We start from the raw sequence: 25,040 nt of genomic DNA on the forward strand, positions 1-25,040 counted from the left end.
GCCCTAAAACCCCTCAAACCACCATAAATCACCTCAAACCACCTCAAACCAACTCCAAACCTCTGAGATGGCCCCAGATGGACCCTCTCGAGGAAGACGTCCCTCTTGGTGACCTTGTCTATGGCCATCAGCGTGTCCCACCTCAAACACCTGCCCTAAAACCCCTCAAACCACCCCTAAACCACGATGAATGACCTCAAACCACCCCAAAACCACCATAAATCACCATAAACCACCTCAAACCAACCCCAAACCACCCCAACTCCTCCTCAAAGCCCCCAGGTGACCCCGAGGTGGCCCCAGGACGGACCCTCTCGAGGAAGACGTCCCTCTTGGTGAACTTGCGCACGGCCGTCAGCGTGTCCTGCACGATGCCCATGACGGGCCGGTTGCTCTGGGGGGTGACGATCATCCTGGGCACCATGGCCAGCTCCTGGATCTCCGCCCGCGTCTCCAGAGACTGCGGCAGGTGCAGGTTCATCTCGTCGCCGTCAAAGTCGGCGTTGTAGGGCGTGGTGACGCTGAGGGGACATCATGGGGACATTGGGGACATGGCAGGGACATGGGGCAGGTTCATCTCGTCGCCGTCAAAGTCGGCGTTGTAGGGCGTGGTGACGCTGAGGGGACATTGGGGACATCATGGGGACATCATGGGGACATCTGGGATATTGGGGACATGGGGCAGGTTCATCTCGTCGCCGTCAAAGTCGGCGTTGTAGGGCGTGGTGACGCTGAGGGGACATCATGGGGACATTGGGGACATCTGGGATCTCAGGGACATTGGGGACATCATGGGGACATTGGGGACACTGGGACATTGGGGACATTGTGGGGACATTGGGGACATCATGGGGACATTGGGGACATCATGCGGACATTGTGGGGACGTGGGGCAGGTTCATCTCGTCGCCGTCAAAGTCGGCGTTGTAGGGTGTGGAGACGCTGAGGGGACATTGGGGACATCATGGGGACATTGGGGACACTGGGACATTGGGGACATCATGGGGACATTGGGGACACTGGGACATTGGGGACATGGCAGGGACATGGGGCAGGTTCATCTCGTCGCCGTCAAAGTCGGCGTTGTAGGGCATGGAGACGCTGAGGGGACATTGGGGACATCATGGGGACATCATGGGGACATTGGGGACACTGGGACATTGGGGACATCATGGGGACATTGGGGACATCATGGGGACATCATGGATCTCAGGGACATTGGGACATCGGGGACATCGTGGGGACATCAGGGACACACCAAGGATGGATTCATCTCACCACACAAGGTGCACCAGGGCAGGATTTGGGGTTAATTCTGGGGGTTTTGGGGTTAATTTTGGGGTGCTTCACCTCAGGTTCAGTCGGAAGGTGGACCAGGGCAGGATTTGGGGTTAATTCTGGGGGTTTTGGGGTTAATTTTGGGGTGTTTTACCTCAGGTTCAGTCGGAAGGTGGACCAGGGCAGGATTTGGGGTAATTTTTGGGGTTAATTTTGGGGTTTTTGGGGTGCTTCACCTCAGGTTCAGTCGGAAGGTGGACCAGGGTAGGATTTGGGGTAATTTTTGGGGTTAATTTTGGGGTTAATTTTGGGGTGCTTCACCTCAGGTTCAGACGGAAGTGTACCAGGGCAGGATTTGGGGTTAATTCTGGGGGTTTTGGGGTTAATTTTGGGGTGCTTCACCTCAGGTTCAGACGGAAGGTGGACCAGGGCAGGATTTGGGGTAATTTTTGGGGTTAATTTTGGGGTTTTTGGGGTGTTCTACCTCAGGTTCAGTCGGAAGGTGGACCAGGGCAGGATTTGGTGTAATTTTGGGGTTAATTTTGGGGTTTTTGGGGTGCTTCACCTCAGGTTCAGACGGAAGTGTACCAGGGCAGGATTTGGGGTTAATTCTGGGGGTTTTGGGGTTAATTTTGGGGTGTTTTACCTCAGGTTCAGACGGAAGGTGGACCAGGGCAGGATCTGGGGGTAATTTTGGGGTTAATTTTGGGGTTTTTGGGGTGTTTTACCTCAGGTTCAGACGGAAGGTGGACCAGGGCAGGATCTGGGGTTAATTTTGGGGTTAATTTTGGGGTTAATTTTGGGGTGTTTTACCTCAGGTTCAGACGGAAGGTGGACCAGGGCAGGATTTGGGGTTAATTTTGGGGTTAATTTTGGGGTTAATTTTGGGGTGTTTTACCTCAGGTTCAGACGGAAGGTGGACCAGGGCAGGATCCTGACCCTGTGACCCATCATGGACATCTTGTGCAGGGTGGGCTGCCGGTTGAAGATGACGATGTCCCCGTCGCACATGTGACGTTCCACCTGTCCCCAAAGCCCCCCAAAGTCAGGGGGACACCCCAAAAACGGGGGACACCCCAAAACTGGGGGAGAACACCCCAAAACTGGGGGAGGACACCCCAAAACCGGCATCTTTCCCCCAAAATGGTGGGGTCAGAGTGAGGAGAACGAGGGGTTTGGGGTTAAATTCACTCCCTGGTGGTGCTGAACCCCAAAATTGTGGATTAAACCCCAAATCTGGAATTGGGAACCCCCAAATCAGAGATTGAGCCCCAAATCTTGAGCTGTGAACCCCAAAAACCAGGATTTGAACCCCAAAATCAGGGACTGACCCCAAATCCAGAGCTCTGAACCCCAAAATCAGGGACTGAACCCCAAAATCAGGGATTCACCTCCAACCCCACAACTTTGAACCCCAAATCCAGACCCCTAAACCCCAAAACCACCAATCCCCCCCCCACTGTGTGGGTTCCACACCCACCTTTTGGTGTCCCCCAGATTTTTGGGATCCCTGCCTAGATTTGGGGTTTTTGGGGTCCCTCCCAGATTTGACATTTTTGGGGTCCCTCCCGGATTTGGGGTTTTTGGGATCCCTGCCCAGATTTGGGTTTTTGGGGTCCCTCCCGGGTTTGGGGTTTTGGGATCCCTCCCCAGATTTGGGGTCTTTGGGGTCTCTGCCTGGGTTTGGGTTTTTGGTGTCCATGCCCAGGTTTTGGGGTCCCTGCCTGGGTTTTGGGGTTTTTTGGGGTCCCTCCCGGGTTTGGGTTTTAGGGGTCCCTCCCAGGTTTGGGTTTTTGGGGTCCCTGCCAGGTTTGGGTTTTTGGGGTCCCCCCCGGATTTTGGGTTTTTGGGGTCCCTGCCGGGTTTGGGTTTTTGGGGTCCCTGCCGGGTTTGGGTTTTTGGTGTCCCTCCCCGATTTGGGGTTTTTGGGATCCCTGCCTGGATTTGGGTTTTTTGGGGTCCCTCCCGGGTTTGGGTTTTTGGGGTCCCTCCTGGGTTTGGGTTTTTGGGGTCCCTCCCCAGATTTGGGTTCTTTGCGGTCCCTCCCAGATTTGGGTTTTTGGGGTCCTTCCCCGGATTTGGGTTTTTTGGGGTCCCTCCCGGGTTTGGGTTTTTGGGGTCCCTCCCAGGTTTGGGTTTTTGGGGTCCCTCCCAGATTTGGGTTTTTGGGGTCCCTCCCGGGTTGGGGTTTTTGGGATCCCTCCCCAGGTTTGGGTTTTAGGGGTCCCTCCCCAGATTTGGGTTTTTGGGGTCCCTCCCGGGTTTGGGTTTTTGGGGTCCCTCCCGGATTTTGGGGTCCCTGCCGGGTTTGGGTTTTGGGGTGCTGACCTTGTATCCGATCTGCAGGTGGAGGTCGCTGGGTTTGGGGTGGAAGCGGAGGTCGATCCTGTCCCCGTTGTCCCTGATGATGTACTTGGCCCCCGGGTACTGACTGTTCCCCCTGCGCACCAGCTCCTGCAGCCTGGGGGGGTTTTGGGGTCAGTTTAGGGGATTTTGGGGCTCTGGGAGTCACCCCACAACTCTCAGAGTCAGCTGGAGAAGGAGCAGTGGGGTTTAGAGGGTGTTCGGGGTGGGTTTGGGTTATTGGGATCTGTTTAAAATAATCCTAATCCTCCCCCTCCATATCCTTGTGTCCACCCCAAACCCCAAAACGACCCCAAAGCTCCCTGAATGGTCCTAAATCATCCCAAAACTGCCCCAGATTTGTCCTAAAATCCCTCAAATAGCCCCAAAATCCCTTTGGTTTAACCCTTAAATCTCCCTGGCTCCTCCAACCACACCAGACACTTCCCCAAATTCACCCTAAACACCCCAAAATCTGCCCCAAAGTCCACTAGATCCTCCCCAAACTCCTCCAGCCACTGGTGGAGGTGACAACCTCACCAAAGGTTACAGTGATGGTGATGGAACAAGGGATATCCATCCCAAAACCCCACAAATCCATCCTCAAACCCCATAAATCCACCTCAAAACCCCATAAATCCCCTACAAACCCCATAAATCCACCTCAAAACCCCACAAATCCCCTACAAACCCCACCTGTCGATGTTGAAGGGAGTGATGATCTCACCAAAGGTCACGTTGGTGGCAATGGAGTGAGGAACACCAACACCAAAGCCCCCAAACTCCCCTGAATCACCCTAAACCTCCATAAACCCACCCCAAATCCCCTCCAAACCCCATAAATCCATCCCAAATCCCATAAATCCCCTCCAAAGCCCCTGAACCCCCTACGAGCCCCACCTGTCGATGTTGAAGGGGGTGACGATCTCGGCGAAGGTCACGTTGGTGGTGACAGAGCAAGGAACCTCCCACCCCAAACCTCCATAAACCCACCCCAAACCTCCATAAATCCATCCCAAATCCCCTACAAACCCCATAAATCCAACCCAAACCTCCATAAATCCATCCCAAATCCCCTATAAACCCCATAAATCCATCCCAAACCTCATAAATCCATCCCAAACCTCCCTAAATCCATCCCAAACATCCATAAATCCATCTCAAACCTCCCTAAATCCATCCCAAACCTCCATAAATCCATCCCAAATCCCCTACAAACCCCATAAATCCAACCCAAACCTCCATAAATCCATCCTAAACCTCCCTAAATCCATCCCAAACATCCATAAATCCATCCCAAATCCCCTACAAACCACCATAAATCCATCCCAAACCTCCCTAAATCCACCCCAAACCCCATGAATCCACCCCAAACCCCATAAATCCATCCCAAATCCCCTACAAACCCCATAAATCCATCCCAAACCTCCCTAAATCCACCCCAAAGCCCATGAATCCCCTCCAAAGCCCACCTGTCGATGTTGAAGGGGGTGACGATCTCGGCGAAGGTCACATTGGTGGTGACAGAGCAAGGAACCTCCCACCCCAAACCTCCATAAACCCATCCCAAACCTCCCTAAATCCATCCCAAATCCCCTACAAACCCCATAAACCCACCCCAAACCTCCCTAAATCCATCCCAAACCTCCCTAAATCCATCCCAAATCCCCTACAAACCCCATAAATCCAACCCAAACCTCCATAAATCCATCCCAAATCCCCTACAAACCCCATAAATCCAACCCAAACCTCCATAAATCCATCCCAAATCCCCTACAAACCCCATAAATCCAACCCAAACCTCATAAATCCAACCCAAACCTCCCTAAATCCATCCCAAATCCCCTACAAACCCCATAAACCCACCCCAAACCTCCCTAAATCCATCCCAAACCTCCATAAATCCATCCCAAATCCCCTACAAACCCCATAAATCCAACCCAAACCTCCATAAATCCATCCCAAATCCCCTACAAACCCCATAAATCCAACCCAAACCTCCATAAATCCATCCCAAATCCCCTACAAACCCCATAAATCCAACCCAAACCTCCATAAATCCATCCCAAATCCCCTACAAACCCCATAAATCCAACCCAAACCTCCATAAACCCACCCCAAACCTCCCTAAATCCATCCCAAACCTCCCTAAATCCATCCCCAATCCCACCTGTCGATGTTGAAGGGGGTGACGATCTCGGCGAAGGTCACATTGGTGGTGATAGAGCAAGGAACCTCCCACCCCAAACCTCCATAAACCCATCCCAAACCTCCATAAACCCATCCCAAACCTCCCTAAATCCATCCCAAATCCCCTACAAACCCCATAAACCCACCCCAAACCTCCCTAAATCCATCCCAAACCCCGTGAACCCATCCCAAACCCCGTGAACCCCCTACGAGCCCCACCTGTCGATGTTGAAGGGGGTGACGATCTCGGCGAAGGTCACATTGGTGGTGATAGAGCAAGGAACCTCCCACCCCAAACCTCCCTAAATCCATCCCAAACCCCATGAATCCATCCCCAATCCCACCTGTCGATGTTGAAGGGGGTGACGATCTCGGCGAAGGTCACATTGGTGGTGACAGAGCAAGGAACCTCCCACCCCAAACCTCCATAAATCCATCCCAAACCTCCATAAACCCATCCCAAACCTCCCTAAATCCATCCCCAATCCCACCTGTCGATGTTGAAGGGGGTGACGATCTCGGCGAAGGTCATGTTGGCCGCGATGGAGCGGGGGACGCCCACCTGGTCGATGGCCAGGTTGGGGTCGGGGGTGATGACGGTGCGGGCAGAGAAGTCCACGCGTTTCCCCATGAGGTTGCCCCGAACCCGGCCCTCCTTCCCCTTCAGCCGCTGCTTCAGGGACTTCAGGGGGCGCCCCGACTTCTGCATGGCCTGGGCGAGGAGAAATTGGGGGGGTCAGAACCCCAAAAACCACCCCAAAAATCCAGAACCCACCAGGGGACACGAATTGATCCCTCCTGGGAATGTCCCCAGCTCCTGTTGGGACTTTGGGCTCTGTCCCTGCTTGTCCCCTTTCTGTCCCATCTGGGACACCCCAAAATCCTTCTGTGACCCCCCCACAACCCCTTTGTGACCCCCTAAAACCTCTCTGTGACCCCCTAAACCCCTCAGTGATCCCCAAAACCCCTCAGTGATTCCCCAAAACCCCTCAGTGACCCCAGGCACCTCCATGTCCACCATGGTGGCCACGTTGACCTGGAGCCATTTGACGTCCATGGCCATGACTTGGGGCCACCGCCTGCTTGTCCCTCAACTTGTGTCACCCCAAAACCCCACAGTGACCCCCAAAACCCCTCAGTGACCCCCAAAACCCCTCAGTGATCCCCCAAAACCCCTCAGTGACCCCAGGCACCTCCCATGTCCACCATGGTGGCCACGTTGACCTGGAACCATTTGACATCCATGGCCATGACTTGGGGCCACCACCTGAATGTCCCCTCAGCCTGTGTCACCCCAAAACCCCTCAGTGACCCCCAAAACCCCACAGTGACCCCCAAAACCCCTCAGTGATCCCCAAAACCCCTCAGTGACCCCAGGCACCTCCATGTCCACCATGGGGGCCACGTTGACCTGGAACCATTTGACGTCCATGGCCACGACTTGGGGCCACCGCCTGCTTGTCCCTCAACTTGTGTCACCCCAAAACCCCTCAGTGACCCCCCAAAACCCCTCAGTGACCCCCCAAAAGGCCTCAGTGACCCCTCCTGTACCCGGGGCAGGCCGGGCAGCTCGTTGTCCACCATGGTGGCCACGTGGAACTGGAGCAGTTTGACGTCCTCGGCGATGACGTGCGCGGCCGCCCCGTTCTGCTCGTTGCGCCGCAGTTGGTTGTTGATCTTGACGATGTCGGCCAGCTTGTGGGTCAGGTCATCCTGGGGACAGCCCCAAAATTAATGGGGTGACCCCAACGTTTATTAATGGGGTGGTTGGTGTTGATAGCAGGAGGTGAAAAAGCCCAAAATGCCGTGGGGAGGGTGCAGGGTGGATTTGGGGTGGGAGGAAAACGGGGAAACCCCAAAGAGGTGTTGGGGGTGACCCCAAAAGGGGATTGGGGAGCCTAAGGAGTGGGGAGACCCCAAAAGGCATCAAGGACCCCAATGCCCACCCTGGGACCCCACAAGAGCTGCCCCAGCTGGCTGTGGGCAGAGCCCTGCATGACCATGGCTGGGACACAGACAGCGGGGACACGGCGCCCCATTACCCCAAAACCACCCCAAACACCCCCAAAAACACACAAAATGACCCCAAAACCACACAAAATGACCCCAAAATCCTACAATACCACCCCAAAACCCCAGCTGGCTGTGGGCAGAGCCCTGCACGACCATGGCTGGGGACACAGACAGCGGGGACACGGTGCCCCAGGGACCCCAAAACCACCCCAAACACCCCGAAAATTACCCCAAAACCCCAGAAAACAACCCTAAAACCCCAGAAAATGACCCCAAAACCCCAGAAAACAACCCTAAAACCCCAGAAAATGACCCCAAAACCCTACAATACCACCCCAAAACCCCACCTGGTTGTTCGCAGAGCCCTGCATGACCATGGCTGGGGACACAGACAGCAGGGGCACGGTGCCCCAGGGACCCCAATACCACCCCAAACAGCCCCAAAATGACCTGAAAACCCCAGAAAACGACCCCAAAACCCCAGAAAATGACCCCAAAACCCCACCTGGTTGCGGGCAGAGCCCTGCATGACCACAGCTGGATGCATGGACAGCGGCGGGACGGGAGCACGGTGCCCCAAACATCCCAATAACCCCCAATATCACCCCAAACAATCCCAAAAACCCCCAAAACCCCAGAAAATGCCTCCAAAACGACCCCAAAACCCCAGAAAATGACCCCAAAACCCCACCTAGTTGCGGGCAGAGCCCTGCATGACGACGGCCGGACGCACGGACAGCGGCGGCACGGGCAGCACGGTGCACACCAAACACCCCAATAACCCCCAATATCACCCCAAAACCCCAGAAAATGACCCCAAAACCACACAAAATGACCCCAAAACCCCACAAAATGCCTCCAAAATGACCCCAAAGCCCACCTGGTTGTGGGCCGAGCCCTGCATGACCACAGCCGGGCACACGGACAGCGGTGGGATGGGCAGCACGGTGGCCCAAACACCCCAATATCACCCCGAAACAACCCCAAAACCCCACAAAATGAACCCCAAAACCACACAAAACGACCCCAAAACCCCACCTGGTTGCGGGCAGAGCCCTGCATGACGACGGCCGGACGCACGGACAGCGGCGGCACGGGCAGCACGGTGCACACCATCCACTCGGGCCGGGCGAACTTGGGGTCCATGCCCAGCACGAAGCATTCCTCGTCCGAGATGCGCTTGAAGATCTCGTGCACGCGCTCGGGGCTCAGCAGGATCTTCTTCTCCTGGGAGTCCTCGTTGACGTGCTTCCACTCGGCGTAGAGCTCCAGCCCCGAGCGGCGGATGCGCGGCTGGTACCGCCCGCAGCCCCCGTGGCCCTGAAACGGGGAGAAAATGGGGAAAAATGGGGTTATTTGGGGTGAAAATGGGATTATTTGGGGTTAAAAATGGGCTTATTGGGGTGAGAAATGGGAATTATTGGGGTGAGAAATGGGAATTATTGGGGCGAGAAATGGGAATTATTGGGGTTAACAACACGGGCTGGTACCGCCCGCAGCCCCCGTGGCCCTGAAACGGGGAGAAAATGGGGGAAAATGGGGTTATTTGGGGTTAAAAATTGAATTATTTGGGGTTAAAAATGGGGTTATTGGGGTGAGAAATGGGAATTATTGGGGTGAGAAATGGGGTCAATGCATGGCTGGTACCGCCCACAGCCACCGTGGCCCTGAAATGGGGGAAAATGGGGGAAAAATGGGGTTATTTGGGGTGAAAATGGGGTTATTTGGGGTGAAAATGGGGTTATTTGGGGTGAAAAATGGGATTATTTGGGGTTAAAAATGGGGTTATTTGGGGTGAAAAATGGGGTTATTTGGGGTTAAAATGGGGTTATTTGGGGTTAAAAATGGGATTATTTGGGGTGAAAATGGGGTTATTTGGGGTTAAAAATGGGATTATTTGGGGTGAAAAATGGGGTTATTAGGGGTGAAAAATGGGGTTATTTGGGGTGAAAATGGGATTATTTGGGGTTAAAAATGGGGTTATTTGGGGTGAAAATTGGGATTATTTGGGGTTAAAAATGGGCTTATTGGGGTGAGAAATGGGGTTAATGCGTGGCTGGTACCGCCCACAGCCACCGTGGCCCCGAAATGGGGGAAAATGGGGGAAAAATGGGATTATTTGGGGTGAAAATGGGGTTATTGGGGTGAGAAATGGGGAGAAAGAGGTTAAAAATGGGGTTATTGGGGTGAGAAATGGGGTTTAATGTGTTAAAAATGGGGTTATTGCCATGGAAAATGGGGTTATAGGGGTGAGAATTTGGGTTATTGGGGTGAGAATTTGGGTTATTGGGGTGAGAATTTGGGTTATTGGGGTGAGAATTGGGGTTAATGCCTGGGAATTTTGGGCCACAAATGAGGATTTTGGGGCCAGAAATGGGAATTTTTGGGCCAAAACAGGAATTTTGCGGCCGCCAAGAGGAATTTTGTGCCAGAAATGGGAATTTTGGGGTTAAAACCGGGAATTTTGGGGCGCCCACCTTCTCCTTGGTGAGGTCCTCGTCGCCCTCGGGCTGCTCCACCCCAAACTTGTGGTCCATCTCCTCGCCGCCCTCGCAGATGTTCTTGCCCTTGCACAGGTCGTAGACGTGGGTCAGCCTCTTCTTGGGCTGCCCCTTGGACTTGCCCAGGATGTCCTTGATCTTGGGGTTGTTCTGCCCAAAAAAACCCAGGGTTGGGGTCACAAAATGGAAATTTGGGGTCACAAAATGGAAATTTGGGGACAGAAAATGGCATTCAGGGGTCACATCGTGGTTTTGGGGTCAGAAAAGGAGATTTTGGGTGTCTGGCGTTGTCCCATTGTGGTCCCTCAGCATCTCCAGAGCTTCCAGCAGGTGACAACCCCCAACTCTTGTTGTCCCCTCTTCTTCATGTCCCCAAATTTTGTCACCTCCCTTTGGTGTCCCCCAACTTTGTCACCTCCTCTTGATGTCCCCAAATTTTATCATCTCTTCTTTGTGTCCCTCAACTTTGTCACCTCCTCTTGATGTCCCCAAACTTTGTCCCCTCTTCTTTGCGTCCCCAAATTTTGTCACCTCCCTTTGGTGTCCCCAAATTTTGTCACCTCTTCTTCCTGTCCCCAAATTTTGTCACCTCTTCTTTGCGTCCCCAAATTTTGTCACCTCCCTTTGGTGACCCCAAATTTGGTCACCTCTTCTTCATGTCCCCCCACTTTATCACCTCCCATTGACCCCCAGCACCCCCAAAATGGTCCCAAAACCCCCCAAACCCCCCACACCCCTGATGTGTCCCCGAGATGTCCCCAAGGTGCCACCACGGGGCCATTTTGGGCCATTTCCAGCCCAAACCCGACCCCTCCCTCCAAACTTTTGGGGTTTTGGGGGTTTTTTGGGGGTTTTTTGGGGTCTCACCGAGTCCACGAGCAGCTTGGAGCAGAAGAAGCAGACGCAGCGCAGGATTTTCATGGTTTTACCCAAAAACCCAACGTGGAACACGGGCTTGGCCAGCTCGATGTGACCAAAGTGACCCGGACACTCCGTCATGTTCCCTGGGGACACCCCAAAACCACATCGGGGACAGCCCAAAACCCCATTGAGGACACCCCAAAATCGGATTGGGGACAGCCCCAAAACCCCAGCGGTGACACCCCAAAATCACATCAGGGAGACCCCAAAACCACATCGGGGACACCCCAAAATTGGATTGGGGAAACCCCAAAATCGCATCGGGGACACCCCAAAACCCCATTGGGGACAGCCCAAAATCACATCAGGGAGACCCCAAAATCACATCGGGGACAGCCCAAAATCCCATTGGGGACACCCCAAAATCCCATTGTGGACACCCCAAAATCACATCGGGGACAGCCCAAAATCACATTGGGGACACCCCAAAATTGGATTGGGGAAACCCCAAAATCCCATTGTGGAGACCCCAAAATCACATCGGGGACAGCCCAAAATTGGATTGGGGAAACCCCAAAATCCCATTGTGGATACCCCAAAATCGCATCGGGGACACCCCAAAATCCCATCAGGGACACCCCAAAATCCCATTGGGGACATCCAATCAGGGTCCCCTCCCAGGAGGATTTTTAGGATTCAGGGTAGAGGATTTTGGGGTTCAGGGTTCTCTCCCACGAGAATTTTGGGGTTCAGGGTCCCCTCCCATGAGGATTTTGGGGTTCAGGGTCCCCTCCCATGAGGATTTTGGGATTCAGGGTCCCCTCCCAGGAGGATTTTGGGGTTCCCTCCCATGAGGATTTTGGGGTTCAGGGTTCCCTCCCAGAAGGATTTTGGGGCTCAGGATAGAGGATTTCGGGGTTCAGGGTGGAGGATTTTGGGGTTCCGGGTCCCCTCCCATGAGGATTTTGGGGTTCAGGGGGGAGGATTTTGGGGTCCAGACTCACCAGCACAGGTCTGGCAGCGCCCCGTTCTCTCGATGACGCCCTGCCGGGGGTCCATGAGCCCCCCCAGTTTGGGGCGTCCCCCCTCGGTGGTTTCGGGGTATTTGATGCCCCCCTCGGTCACTGACATCCGTTTCTGAGTGGGGGGGGAAAGGGAAACTGAGGCACCTGGGGACCCCCAAATTCATCCATGACCCCCCACAAAAACCCTAAATGAGTGGGGGTACCCCAAGTGACCCCATCGGGTGACAATAAATAATTTAATCACCCCAAAATTCCACTTGGGTTGTCTGAGCAACCCCAAAACCCCTCCAGGGCTCCCTGAGTGACTCCCAGGGACCCCAAAACTCCTCCAGGACACTCAAAGCTCATCCAAAATTCCCCTAAAAACCTCCAGGAACCTCCAAGTGTCCTTCACACCAGCCTAAAGCTCTTTTAAAGCCCCCACAAACACTTCCAGAGACCCAAAGTCCCTCAGGACACCCTAAAACCCCTCCAAGGCACCCCAATACTTTTCCCTGAGCCGCTCCTATGGAGGCCAAAACGCTGCCAGGGGATTCTGAGCCCCTCTCGGACACCCCAAAGCTCTTCCAGAGGCTCCCTGGGCACCCCAACACCTTCCAGAACCTCGTTTTGTGTCCCCGAACCCCTTGAGGAGCCCCCAAATCCCCCTCCGAGCTCTCCCCCGTCCCCCGTTCAGCCCCCCGGGCCTGTGGGAGGCGCTGTCCCCTCACGGGGCCGCTCCGCTCCCCGCTCTCGCTGCCCCGGCGCCATTTCCCGCCGCCGCTCGCCCTCAGCCGCCGGGCCCCGCTCCCTCCGCGGGCCCCGCGGTTCCGTCCGCGCCGCCCCGGCCCCGGTACCATCTCATCGGGGCTGAGGATCCCGAACTGGACTCGTTTGATGGTGCGCAGCGGGCAGGCGCTGTCGCCCGAGGGCGGCCCGCCGTGCATGGCGCCGGTGGGGCCGCGGCCTCGCGCCGCTCCGACTGCTCGGAACCGACCCCTTCACGGAGGGGGTTGAGGGAGCGGGGGAGTTTGAACCCCACCGGGGAACCGGGAACGGGCGCCTCACGGAGCCCTGGGCGCGGAGCTTCCCCTTTTCCGCTCCGGCCGCTCCGCGCTAAAGGCGCGACTGAGCGCTAAGAGGCACCGGCGCCGCCTTATATAGACTCGGCCCCCGAGCGCCGCCGGAGGGGGCGTGGCCGGAGCGTACCAAGCGCCTCAGAGGAAAAAGGGGGAGGAGTGGAAAAAAAAGCGGCAGGAAGGAAAGGGACACGCGAGTCCCGTCACGGTCCGTGAGGCGAGCGAAGAGCGAGGAAGGCGCAGGGAGTCGGCGGCTGCTCCGTTAAGCCCTCACGGGACGCGCCGTGGTGGGACCCCCCGCTTTCAGCACAGTGGGATCGGTTCATGAATAATTTATTTTAAAAGCACCGCCCCCCCCCCCGAGCCCGAGAGCCGAGAGATCGCGGGGGCGGAGGGAGGATGACGGAGTGACCTCAGAAGCTGGCGGAGATTGACGGAGATTTCCGAAGTACTGACGGAAGTGGGCGGAGACCGCCGAATGGCCTCCGGAGAGTGACGGAAATGAACGAAGTTTACCGGCGGTGCCCGAACACTGACGGAAATGGCCGGAACTTGCCAAAGCCTTGGCGGAAGTTATCGAAAGATGCCGAAGAACGAGCGGAAAATACCGGAAACTGCCGAATATCTGACGAAAGCTGCCGAAGCAAAGGCGGACGGTGCCGGAAATGGGCGAAGCACCGCTCCAGCCGTGGCCTGCGCAGCCCCGGCCTCGCCCGCCCGGCCCGGCCGCTCCCGGCGCTCCCGACCCGGCTGTGGCCGCTAGGAAAGGCCGAGGCTTTGGGGCCTGTTCCGGAGAGGAGCTGGGGAAGGGGCTGGGCGAGGCACAGTGGGATTCAGGAGTATTTTAGGAGGGGGAGAGTGAAATTTGAGGGGGCAGGAGGAGTTGAGGGTGCAATTAAGGGCTTGAAGGTTGTTGGCAGAGCAGGAGGGGTGTGGGGTTATAATTGGGGTAGGAAAGGGGCATTTAGAGGGGCAGGAGGGTTTGGGGGGCAATTGCAGACAAGGAGGGGGATTTAGGGGGGCAGGAGGGGGTTTTGGGGTAACAATCGGGTTCGAGGGGACAATCGGAGCAGTAAAAAAATGTTTGAGGAGAGTTTTGGAGGGGCAGGAAGGACTAGGGGCCATAAACGGAGAAAAACAAAAAAGGAGAATTTTGGTGGTTGGAGGGCAGAGAGGGGTATCCAGGAGGAACAGGAGGTTTTGGGGATAATTATGGCAAGAAAGGGGAATTTGAGGAGAGAATGGCAGAGAGGGGGATTGGGGGGAAGGAAAACGGTGTTTTGTGAGGGGCACGAGGGGTTGGGGGGAATTTGGGGGCAGAGAAAGAGAAATTTGGGGAGAAGGGGGGGGATTTTGGGGGTCAGGCGTGGGGGGAGTTTCCCTCTGTCACCAAGAGAGGTGTGACATCACAGGGTGTGACATCACAGGGTGTCACCGGGTCACGGTGTGAGCACGGCACAGCTGGACACGCCAGGTGACAGGTTGCGACACGAGTGTGACACAGTCTGAGGTACAACCCAAAGGTACAACATGACACAGCCCCACACAGCAAAATCAGACACAAAATGTGACAAATTTGACACAAAATGTCACAAGTTCTGAGGTACAACCCAAAGGTATAATCTGACAGCCCCACATGGCACAGCTGGACACAAAATGTGACAAATGTGACACAAAATGTGACAAATGTGACACAGTCTGAGGTACAACTCAAAGGTACAACCTGACACGGCCCCACACGGCACAGTCAGACACAAAAAGTGACAAACGTGACACAAAAAGTGACAAACGTGACATGTGACACCGTGTGACAGCCCCACAATGGCACAGTCGGACGCGCCTCACCCCCACCACGGTGACAATGCCAGACGAGGTGACACCGAGGGCACGGTGACACCTGAACCCCCCACACCCTGAGCAGGGTCCCTGCTACACCCGGCCGTGCCTGTCATGTCCCTCACATCGTTGTCACCCAGTTTTGTCACTGTTTTGTCACCGTTTTTGTCACCGTTTTGGGGCTGTGGCACCGTGGTTGTGTCCCTGCTTTTGTCCCCATCCCTCTCTCGTTTTGTCCCTTTTTGTGTCACTGTAAACCCCAAATTTGTCCCCACTCCTGTCTCCTTGTGTCCCCAAATGTGTCACCCGCATCCTCTGGTGTCCCCTCCTGTGTCACCCGTGTCCTGTTGCGTGCTGTGCTCGTGTCCCCAGTTTTGTGTCACTTTGTCCCCCCCCATTTGTGTCCCACTCGTGCCCCCCATCTCCTCAGCCCCGTCCCCTGCTGCCCCCCCAACTCTGTCCCCACTTTTGTCACACCCTGCCAGTGTCCCCTGTCCCCTCCATGTCCCCCTGCCTGCCTGTGCCCCCCCCCCGGGGTTGTGTCCCTCACTTCTGTGTCCCCAAATGTCCCCAAATGTCCCCCCAAGTTGTGCCCCCAAAGTCCCTGTGTCCCCCCAAGTTGTGTCCCCAAATGTCCCCCCAAGTTGTGTCCCCACTTTTACCCCCCAATTGTGACCCCCCCATCCTCCTGTCCCCCCCCCCGTTCCGTCCTCCTGTCCCCCCCGCTCCGTGTCCCCCAAATGTCCCCCTGTGTCCCCCCCTTCTTGTCCCCCCCCCCCGATGTCCCCCTCGTGTCTCCCCGTGTCCCCCCCAATGTCCCCTCATGTACTCCCGGTGTCCCCCCCCATGTCCCCCAGTGTCCCTCCTGTGTCCTCCCCGTGTCCCACCGGTATCTCCCCCCCCTTCGGTGCCCCCCCCGGTGTCCCCCCTTGTCCCCCCCGTGTCCCCCCCCAATCTCTCCCCCAATGTCCTCCCGGTGTCCCCCGGTGTCCCCCCCTTGCCCCCCCCGCCGGTGTCCCCCCCGTGTCCCCGCTCCGTGGGGCGGGGGGGGTCCCTCCCTCCCTCCCACCCGGGGCCCAACGCGCCGCCTCCATCTTGTGCCGCCGCCGCCGCCGCCGCCGCCGCCGTCGCGACATCCCCGGCCCCGGGACAGGCCCCGGTAACGACCCCCGCCCTCCCCGGGACCCCCCGAGCCCCGCGGGACCCCCCCGAACCCTTCCCCTCCCCCATCCCCACGCCCCCCGCCCCCCCTCCCGGCGCTGTCACCGCAGCGCGACCCCCACGGGATGGGGGAGGGGGAGGGGGAGGGGGGGGGACACCGCGACCCCCACTCCCCCCCCCGCACTGCCCCGGGTCACGCCCACCCCCCTCAATCCCCCCCCGCCCCCTCCCCGCCCCTCCGAGCCCCCCGGACCCTCCCCAACCACCCCTGGCAGGACCCCAAAGTGTCCCCAGGGTCCCCCAAAGTGTCCCCAGGGTCCCCCAAAGTGCTCCGGGACCCCCCCAAAGTGGCCCCCCCACCCCAAACCGCCCCTCCCCTGCCCAGGACCCCGCTCTGACCCCCCCCAAATCACACCCGGCACCCCCCAAACGCTGCTGGGAGGGGGGGGGTGGACCCCGGGGGGGGGGTGACAGGGGTGACACTGGGGGGGTGACACTGGGGGGGTGACACCGGGGGTGACGCACGGGGGTTGCTGCGTGTTTGTGCCGGGGTGGGGGGGCCCGAGGGGGGTGTGGGGGGCGCGTGCTGGGGGTTGTTTGCGCGTGTCTGGGTGTTTGTCCGTCCGCCCGTCCGTCTGTCCGAGCGTGTCGCATCCGTGCGGGGCTGTAAGTGTCCGGGTGTTTGTGTGGGTGTTTTGTCCATCCGTCTGTCCGTCCGTCCAAGTGTGTTGCGTCCGTGTGGGGCTGTGCGTGTGCGTGTGTTTGTGTGTGTCCAGGTGTTTGTGCAGCTGTTTGTCCATCTGTCCGAACGTGTCGTGTCCGTGTGGGGCTGTGCGTGTCCAGTTGTTTGTCAGTGTCTGGTTGTTTGTCCGTCTGTCCGAGCGTGTCACGCCTGTGTGGGGCTGCGCATGTCCGGTTGTTTGTGTCGAGTCCTGTGCCCGGTTGTTTGTGCGGTTGTTTGTCCGTCTGTCCGACCGTGTGGTGTCCATGTGGGGGCTGTGCGTGTCCGCTTGTTTGTCCGTCCATCCGTCCGAGTGTGCCGTGTCTGTGTGGGGCTGTGCGTGTGTGGTTGTTTGTGCGGGTGTTTGTCCGTCTGTCCGAGTGTGTTGTGTCTGTGTGGGGTTGTGCGTGTGCCTGTGTTTGTGCATGTGCAGGTGTTTGTGTCAGGCCCAGCGTCCGGTTGTTTGTGCGGGTGTTTGTCTGTGTGTGGTTGTTTGTCTGTGTGTGGTTGTTTGTCCATGTCCCATTGTTTGTCCGTGTCCAGTTGTGCACCCCCGTGAGGGTTGTGTGGGGGTTGTTCATGTGTGCTCGTGCGCCTGCGTGTGCTCATGGCTGTTGTGTGCTCGTGTCCGGTTGTGTGCCCCTCTGAGGGTTGTCTGAGGGTTGTTTGTCCATGGACAGTTGTGCCTTTGCCTGTCAAGTGTTACTGTGCAGTTTTGTCGTGTTGTTGTGTGGTTGTGCGCCCATCTGAGGGTCATGCGAGTGTTCTTTGTGCGGTTGTGTCGCACTGTTGTGCAGTTGTGCGCCTGTCTGAGGGTTGTGTGGGGGTTCTTTATGTGGTTGTGTGTCCGTGTGTGCCTGTGTCACGTTGTTGTGCGGTTGGGCACCCATCTGAGGGTTGTGTGTTGTTTGTGTGGCCGTGTCACGTTGTTGTGTGGTTGTGCACCTGTCTGAGGGGTTCTGTGTGTGTTGTTTGTGTGGCCGTGTCACGTTGTTGTGCGGTTGTGCACCCGTCTGAGGGGGTTGTGTGTGTGTTGTTTGTGCGGCTGTGATCGTGCACCCTCCCCACGGGGGTGTGTCAGCCGTCCCTGTGCGGTTGTTGCTCCCTGTGCGGTTGTTGCTCCCTGTGCGGTTGTTGCTCTGCCTGTCTGTGCCCTGTGCCGTTGTCCATCCGTGCGAGGGTTGCGTGGGGGCTGTTCCCGTGCGGTTGTTCCTCTGTGCGTGGCTGTGTGTCGCACCCGCGCACGGTTGTGCGTCAGTTTGAGGGCTGCGTGGGGGTTGTTTTTCCACCTACAGACATCGCTCTGCGGGTTGTACACCCACGTGGGGTTGCGCGCGGGCGCTTTGAGTGCGGTTGTGCACCCGTGTTCAGTTGTGTGTCACACCCACGCCGGGCTGTGTCGCGTGTCCCTGTGCAGCTGCACGCCTGTGTTCAGTTGCGCGTTGTGCCTGTGTGTGCCCGTGCATCTGGGCACAGCTGTGTGGGGGCCGTGGGGCTGTGTGTGTGTTGTGCCTGTGTCCGGTTGTGTGTCCATGTGCGGTTGTTGTGTGTCCGTGTGCGGTTGTTGTGTGTCCGTGTGCGGGTGTCGTGTCCAACACGTGTGGCGTGTGTTGGGTGTGCGCAGCAGGTGCTGAGGCTGTTGTGTGGGTGTGTAACCTGTGTGTGTGCTCTGGTGTGTGTGTGTGTGTCACACCTGTGTGTGTCCAGGTGTATGTCTGTGTGTCACACCTGTGTGTGTGTGCGGCTGTGTGTGTGTGACACCTGGGTGTGTGCTCTGGTGTGTGTGTATCACACCTGTGTGTGTGTCACATCTGTGTTTGTGTGTGTGTCACACCTGTGTGTGTCACACCTGTGTTTGCGTGTCACACCTGTGTGTGTGTTTTTGTTCATGTCACACTTGTGTTTCTGTGTGTGTCACACCTGTGCATGTGTTACACCTGTGCATGTCACGCCTGTGTTTTTCTCTGTGTGTCACACCTGTGCGTATCAGTGTCACACCTGTGTGTGTCTGTGTCACACCTGTGTTTTTCTGTGCATGTCAGTGTCACACCTGTGCATGTCTGTATCACACCTGTGCGTGTCTGTCACACCTGTGCGTGTCAGTGTCACACCTGTGTGTGTCTGTGTCACACCTGTGTTTTTCTGTGCGTGTCAGTGTCACACCCGTGTGTCAGTGGCACACCTGTGTGTGTCTGTGTCACACCTGTGTGTGTCACTGTCACACCTGTGCGTGTCACTGTCACACCTGTGTGTGTCAGTGTCACACCTGTGTTTTTCTGTGCGTGTCAGTGTCACACCCGTGTGTCAGTGGCACACCTGTGTGTGTCTGTGTCACACCTGTGTGTGTCACTGTCACACCTGTGTGTGTCAGTGTCACACCTGTGTTTTTCTGTGCATGTCTGTGTCACATCCGTGCGTGTCCCGTCACCCCCCCCCCCCCCGGGCTGCTCCCCCTCCCGCCCGTCCCGCGCTGACACTTCCGCGTCCCCCCCCCCCGCGTTCCCCCTTAGCCACACCCCCTTTAACCACGCCCCCTTCTCTGTCCCCTCCCCCTCAGCCTCCGCCTGCTCCTTCAACACCGCCCGCGGCAGGACGGGGCCCCGTGACGTCACTCCCAGCCCAGCCAATGAGCATCCAGGTGAGCCCATGACGTCAGCGGCAGGCGCGCGCTCTCCCTTTCGCACGGGATGGGCGTGGTCCTGGCGGGGGTGGGCGTGGCCCGGAGCGCTCCTTGCCCCCTGATTGGCCGCAGGTGAAAGGTGTGTCCGGAGGGGAGGGGGGAAGGGGGAGGGGTCTGATGGGGGGAGGGGGGGTTGTTTCCATGGCAACCGTTGGGTGACACTGCCCCCCTCCCCCCCCCGCTGACGTCGCGGACGGGACGCCGCTGTCAGGCGGCTCCGGGGGTACCTGGGGGGCGGGGGAGGGGCGGGGGGGGATGGGGCGGATGGGGGGGGAGGGGTGGGTGCCCCCCCCGGTGACACTCGGGGTCCCCTCGCGGGTTGTTCCGGGTGATGGGCGGGGGGTCCCGGGGGGTCCCTCTGCCTTTTCCGACCCCCCCCCCCCCCCCCCAAAATTCCCCCCGGGGTTGTCCCCGCCCCTCCCCCCCCGGGCCCCTCCCCCCCCACCTGTGTCACCTCCCCCCCCCCCAGGTGTCACCCCCTGCCCTCCGCTGTCGCTGTCCCCTCCCTCCGTCCCCGCTGTGGGTGTGACACACCCCCCCATGCAACGTCACAGCGATGACGTCACGCTACCCCGCCCCCCCGTGTTGTCACCGGTGTCCCCTCCTGGTGACGTCATGCCGCCTTCAGTCCTACCCTCTCGCAGTGGCGTCATACAATGACAGCCAATCCATGATGTCACGCCTCAACACGATGACGTCACCGTCTAATGACGTCACGTCCCTCCCTTTGCCGTGACAGTGACGTCACGCTGGAGGATCCCTTGCTGTCACTTTGTCACCCGCGTCTGGGTGTTGTGACCCCTCCCATGACCCCGGGTACCCCCAAATCTGGGTCGTTTAACCCCAAATCCAGGTGTTCCCCCCCAAATCTGGGTGTTTTACCCCCAATATCCAGTTGTTTCACCCTAAATCCAGGTGTTTCCCCCCCCCAGTTCAGGTGTTTCACCCCAAATCCAGGTGTTTCTCCCCCAAATGCGGGTGTTCCCCCCCCAGGAATCCCCAAATCCAGGTGTTTCACCTCAAATCCGGGTGTTGTGACCCCTCTCTTGATGTCGCCGTCCCTCCCCCCCTCCAGGAGGCCCGGCCGGCTGTGACCCCCCCCCGAGGACCCCCGGAGCTGCAACACCCAGTCCATGAGGGCCCCGCGCACAGGTGGGCACTGGGGGCACTGGGAGATACTGGGAGGGCACTGGGAGATACTGGGAGGCACTGGGGGGCACTCGGTTCCTCCCCCGTTGGTTCTGCCCCGGCTCCCCCCGCCGTTCCCGTTGGTTCTGCCCCGGCTCCCCCCGCCGTTCCCGTTGGTTCTGCCCCGGCTCCCACCCGCGGTTTCCGTTGGTTCTGTCCCGGCTCCCCCCGCGGTTCCTCCGCGGTGGTTCGGTCCCGTCCGCCATTTTGAGCCGCCTCAGGCCGGGCAGGCCCCGACACAAAATGGCGGCGCGGGGCCGGAGACAGAGACCCCAGGACAGGGGACAGGGGACCCAAAATCCCGAAATGACCCCCAGGACAGATGACAGAGTGTTCCCAGAACCCCACAGTGACCCCAAAACCTCACAAGGACCCTCGGGAGAGGTGACAAAGTGATCCCAAAACCCCAGAGTGACCCCAGGACGGGACAGGGGACACCGGGCCCCAGAGTGACCCCAAAACCCCACAGTGACCCCAAATAGCGAACCAGGTGCCTGGGTGACTTCGAATTGTGGTCACACCCACCCAGGTGACACCAAATAAAGGATGCAGCCACACAGGTGACCCCAAAAAGTGCATCCAGGTGTCTGGGTGACCCCAAATAAGGACTCGAGTGACCCCAAATCATAGCTCCACCCGCTCAGGTGACACCAAATATGGGATCCAGGTGTCTCGATGACCCCAAAACAAAGGACTCGGTCATGCAGGTGATGACAAAAATGGCACCTGGGTGTCTGGGTGACCCCAAATATGGGACCCAGGTATCTGGGTGATGCCAAATAATGGATTCAGGTGACCTCAAATAGTGAATCAGGTGTCTGGATGATCCCAAATTGTGGCATTGACTACCCAGGTGACTCCAAACCATGGTCCCACCCACCCAGGTGACCCCAAACCATGGTCCCACCCACCCAGGTGACTGCAAACGTGGGATCCAGGTGTCCGGGTGACCCCAAATAAGGACCCAGATGACCCCAAGCCGTGTCCCCATGCACCCAGATGACGCCAAACCGTGTCCCCACCGCCTCAGGTGACCCCGTCCCCCCTGTCCCCCTGCAGGTGGCCGGCGCGGGGATGGCTCCGGTCGTGGAGGTGTCGGACGCCGGTCACTGCCGGGCGCTGCTGCTGGAGCTGAACGAGCAGCGCCTGCGGGGCCAGTTCTGCGACGTCACCATCATCGCCGAGGACACCAAATTCCGCGCCCATAAGAACGTCCTGGCCGCCTCCAGCCCCTTCTTCAAGCGGGCGCTGGCCCAGGAGCCCACGTGCCCCTCGCCCGCCCAGGTGCTGGAGCTGCCGGGCGTCCAGGCCGGCGTCTTCTCCGACGTCCTCAACTTCATCTACAACTCGCGCCTGGCCGTGCCCTCGCCGGCGGCCGCGCGGGCTCTGGGGGCCGTGGGCCGGCGCCTCGGCATCCCCTCGCTGCAGGGCCTGGAGGCCGGGCCCCCTCCTCCTCCGCCTCCTCCTCCTCCGCCTCCTCCTCCTCCTCCTCCTCCTCCGGCTCCACGGGACATGAACGGCACCTGGACGCCCCCTGCGCCGGCCGCCGAGCTCGCCCCGGGCGAGCAGGGCAAGGAGGCGGCAGCAGAGGTGTCGCCGTCGTCGCCGTCGTCGCCGTCGTCGCTGCGGTGCGGGCTGTGCGGGCGCGGCTTCGGCTCGGCGGCGGCGCTGGGCTTCCACGCCAAGCTGCACCGCGGGCGCCGCGGGCTGTGCTGCCGGCACTGCGGCAAGAGCTTCATCCACGTCAAGCGCCTGCAGACGCACGAGGTCGGCTGTCGCGACGGCGACGGGGACGGCGACACGACCGGCGCCGCCGGCGCCGACGTCACCGTCACCAGCAGCGTTGTCACTGCCGCCATCACCACGACCAGCACCACGGCGGGGGCGGCGGCGGCGCCGAGGGCGGCCAAGAAGGCGCTGCTGCTGCGGCACCGCGCGCTGGAGCCGGGCGCGGAGCAGGAGCCGCTGGTGAAGGTGGTGGACGGGCAGGTGCTGTACCTGTGCGGGGTGTGCCAGCGCTCCTACATGACCCTGTCGAGCCTGAAGCGCCACGCCAACGTCCACTCGTGGCGCCGCAAGTACCCGTGCCGCTACTGCGACAAGGTGTTCGCGCTGGCCGAGTACCGCACCAAGCACGAGGTGTGGCACACGGGCGAGCGCCGCTACCAGTGCATCTTCTGCTGGGACACCTTTGTCACCTACTACAACCTCAAGACGCACCAAAAAGCCTTCCACGGCATCAGCCCGGGGCTCATCGCCTCCGAGAAGACGCCCAACGGCGGCTACCGGCCCAAGCTCAACGCGCTCAAGCTCTACCGCCTGCTGCCCATGCGGGCCAACAAGAGGCCCTACAAGACCTACAGCCAGGGCGCCGTGCCCGACGGGGCCGCGCCGGCGCCGGCGGTGGCAGCGCCGGGGGACGCCGGGGTCACGGCGTATCCGGCATCGGCGCCGCAGCCGCGGCCGGAGCCCGCCTCGGTCATCGCCTTCGGCCGCGCGGCGCCGCCCTCGGTCATCGTGCGCAGCGGCGGCGGCGGCAGCGGAGCCGCCTCGGTCATCGCCTACAACGGGCGGGCGGGCGAGGAGGCGCCGGGAGCGGCCGAGGCGCCGGCGGCCGCGCCGGTGACTCCGGCGGTGCCCATCAAGAAGCAGGTGCTGCGGGATTACATCGAGGCGCAGCGCGCCGCCGGCGCCGCCGGCACCACCACCACCGAGGAGGGCACAACCGCGCCCCAAAACCCGCCCGGGGGCGGGCGCACCATGACCTACGTGGCCAAGCCGGCGTACGCGGGCTCGGCGGGCGAGGGCCTGTGCCAGATCACCGTGCGCATCGGCGAGGAGGCCATCGTCAAGCGCCGCATCTCCGGCACCGACCTGCGCGGCGACGGCGCCGGGGAGCGCGACGGCGACAACGACAGCGACGCCGAGGACCGGCTCTGGCGGCCGTACTACTCCTACAAGCCCAAGAGGAAGGCGGGCGGCAGTGCCGGGAGCGCCGGGGCCGTCGCCGCGGTCGCCAAGAAGGCGCGGTGGCGGCGCAAGCTGCGCTCGCTGCGGCGGGCGCCGGGGGACGACGGTGACAATGACAATGACGATGGCGACGGCGATGGCGACGGCGCGCGGCGCCGGGAGCGGCGCTACCCGTGCCGGGTGTGCGGGAAGAGCTTCCCGGCACTGCGGAAGCTGCGGAAGCACCAGCGGGGACACGAGGGCGGCGCCGCGGTGACGCCAGCAGGGACGACATCGTCATCGTCGTCGTCGTCGTCGTCGGGCCGCGTGGGGCGGCGGCCGTCGCTGCGTTTCACCTGCCCCACCTGCGCCAAGGTGTGCAAGACGGCGGCCGCGCTCAGCCGCCACGCCCAGCGGCACCGGCGGCGCTCGCCGGGGTCACCGCCGGGGTCACCACCGGGGTCACCACCGGGGTCACCACAAGGGTCACTGCAAGGGTCAGCACAGGGGTCGCCACAGAGGTCACCACCAGGGTCACTGGAGGGGTCACTGCAGGGGTCACCGAGGTCACCGCCGGGGTCACCGAGGTCACCGTTGGGGTCACTGAGGTCACCGCCAGGGTCACCGGCGCCTCCCACGGTCATCGCCTACACCCCCCCGGCTGCAGATAAGGGGGGGCTCCCGCTGTCCCCCGGCATCACCAGCGCGGTGCCACCGCCCCCAGGTGACGCCGGCGGCGGTGACGTCACCGGTGATGTCACCGGCACCACCCCCGTGGGGGCGTTCCCGGTGCAGGAGCAGCCGCTGGCGCTGCTCTGCCGGGCCGCGGGGGGGGACCCCGAGCTCGGGGACACCGCCGGGGGTGGGGGGGGGGGCGGGGGGGCGGGGACGCCCCGCGCCCCTCCCCCCCCGGCCCCTCCCCCCCCTCCCGGTGCGTTCCCGTTGCCCTTCGGGCCCCGCCTCGTGGCCGCCTTCCCTTTCCCCTTCCCCCTCCCCCTCACCCTCGTCCTCCCCGAGCCCGAGCGCGGCTTCCTGGGGGGGGGAGGGGGAGGGGGGGCGGGGGGGTCGCCCCTCCCCCCTCCCCCCAGCACCACCCCCCCCCACCCCCCCCCCAGCTTTGGGTTCCCCGGGGGGGGAGGGGAGCGGCCCCGAAAAGCGGGGGGGGGAGGGGGCACCTGAGGGGTGGGGGAGGGGAGGCCCCAAAGTGAAGGGGGGGGAGGGGCTGGAGGGGGTGAG

The 25,040-nt window shown here is 59.9% G+C and overlaps 2 protein-coding genes across 2 annotated transcripts in view; one reads left to right on the top strand and one right to left on the bottom strand.

Moving 5' to 3' along the window:
* The window catches only part of POLR2A (RNA polymerase II subunit A), a 33,530-nt gene extending 20,232 nt beyond the window's left edge, over positions 1 to 13,298 (bottom strand). The window contains exons 1-10 of the mRNA XM_066570292.1: positions 13,048 to 13,298; positions 12,191 to 12,323; positions 11,193 to 11,329; positions 10,302 to 10,475; positions 8,863 to 9,144; positions 7,363 to 7,524; positions 6,303 to 6,523; positions 3,607 to 3,739; positions 2,177 to 2,301; positions 311 to 521 (exon numbers count right to left, since the gene is read on the bottom strand). Of these exons, the coding sequence (XP_066426389.1) occupies positions 311 to 521; positions 2,177 to 2,301; positions 3,607 to 3,739; positions 6,303 to 6,523; positions 7,363 to 7,524; positions 8,863 to 9,144; positions 10,302 to 10,475; positions 11,193 to 11,329; positions 12,191 to 12,323; positions 13,048 to 13,137 (1,668 nt within the window). The 5' untranslated portion in view covers positions 13,138 to 13,298. The remainder of the gene's footprint in view (positions 1 to 310; positions 522 to 2,176; positions 2,302 to 3,606; positions 3,740 to 6,302; positions 6,524 to 7,362; positions 7,525 to 8,862; positions 9,145 to 10,301; positions 10,476 to 11,192; positions 11,330 to 12,190; positions 12,324 to 13,047) is intronic.
* Positions 13,299 to 16,153: 2,855 nt separating this feature from the next.
* ZBTB4 (zinc finger and BTB domain containing 4) lies at positions 16,154 to 24,983 on the top strand. Its single transcript, XM_066570806.1, has 4 exons — positions 16,154 to 16,264; positions 19,545 to 19,625; positions 20,743 to 20,819; positions 21,915 to 24,983. Exon 4 carries the CDS (start codon positions 21,930 to 21,932, stop codon positions 24,981 to 24,983), a length of 3,054 nt encoding a protein of 1,017 aa, XP_066426903.1. The 5' UTR covers positions 16,154 to 16,264; positions 19,545 to 19,625; positions 20,743 to 20,819; positions 21,915 to 21,929.
* The last annotated feature ends 57 nt before the right edge of the window (positions 24,984 to 25,040 follow it).

The sequence above is a fragment of the Molothrus aeneus genome, unplaced genomic scaffold (genome assembly GCF_037042795.1).
Source record: "Molothrus aeneus isolate 106 unplaced genomic scaffold, BPBGC_Maene_1.0 scaffold_30, whole genome shotgun sequence".
NCBI lineage: Eukaryota > Metazoa > Chordata > Aves > Passeriformes > Icteridae > Molothrus > Molothrus aeneus.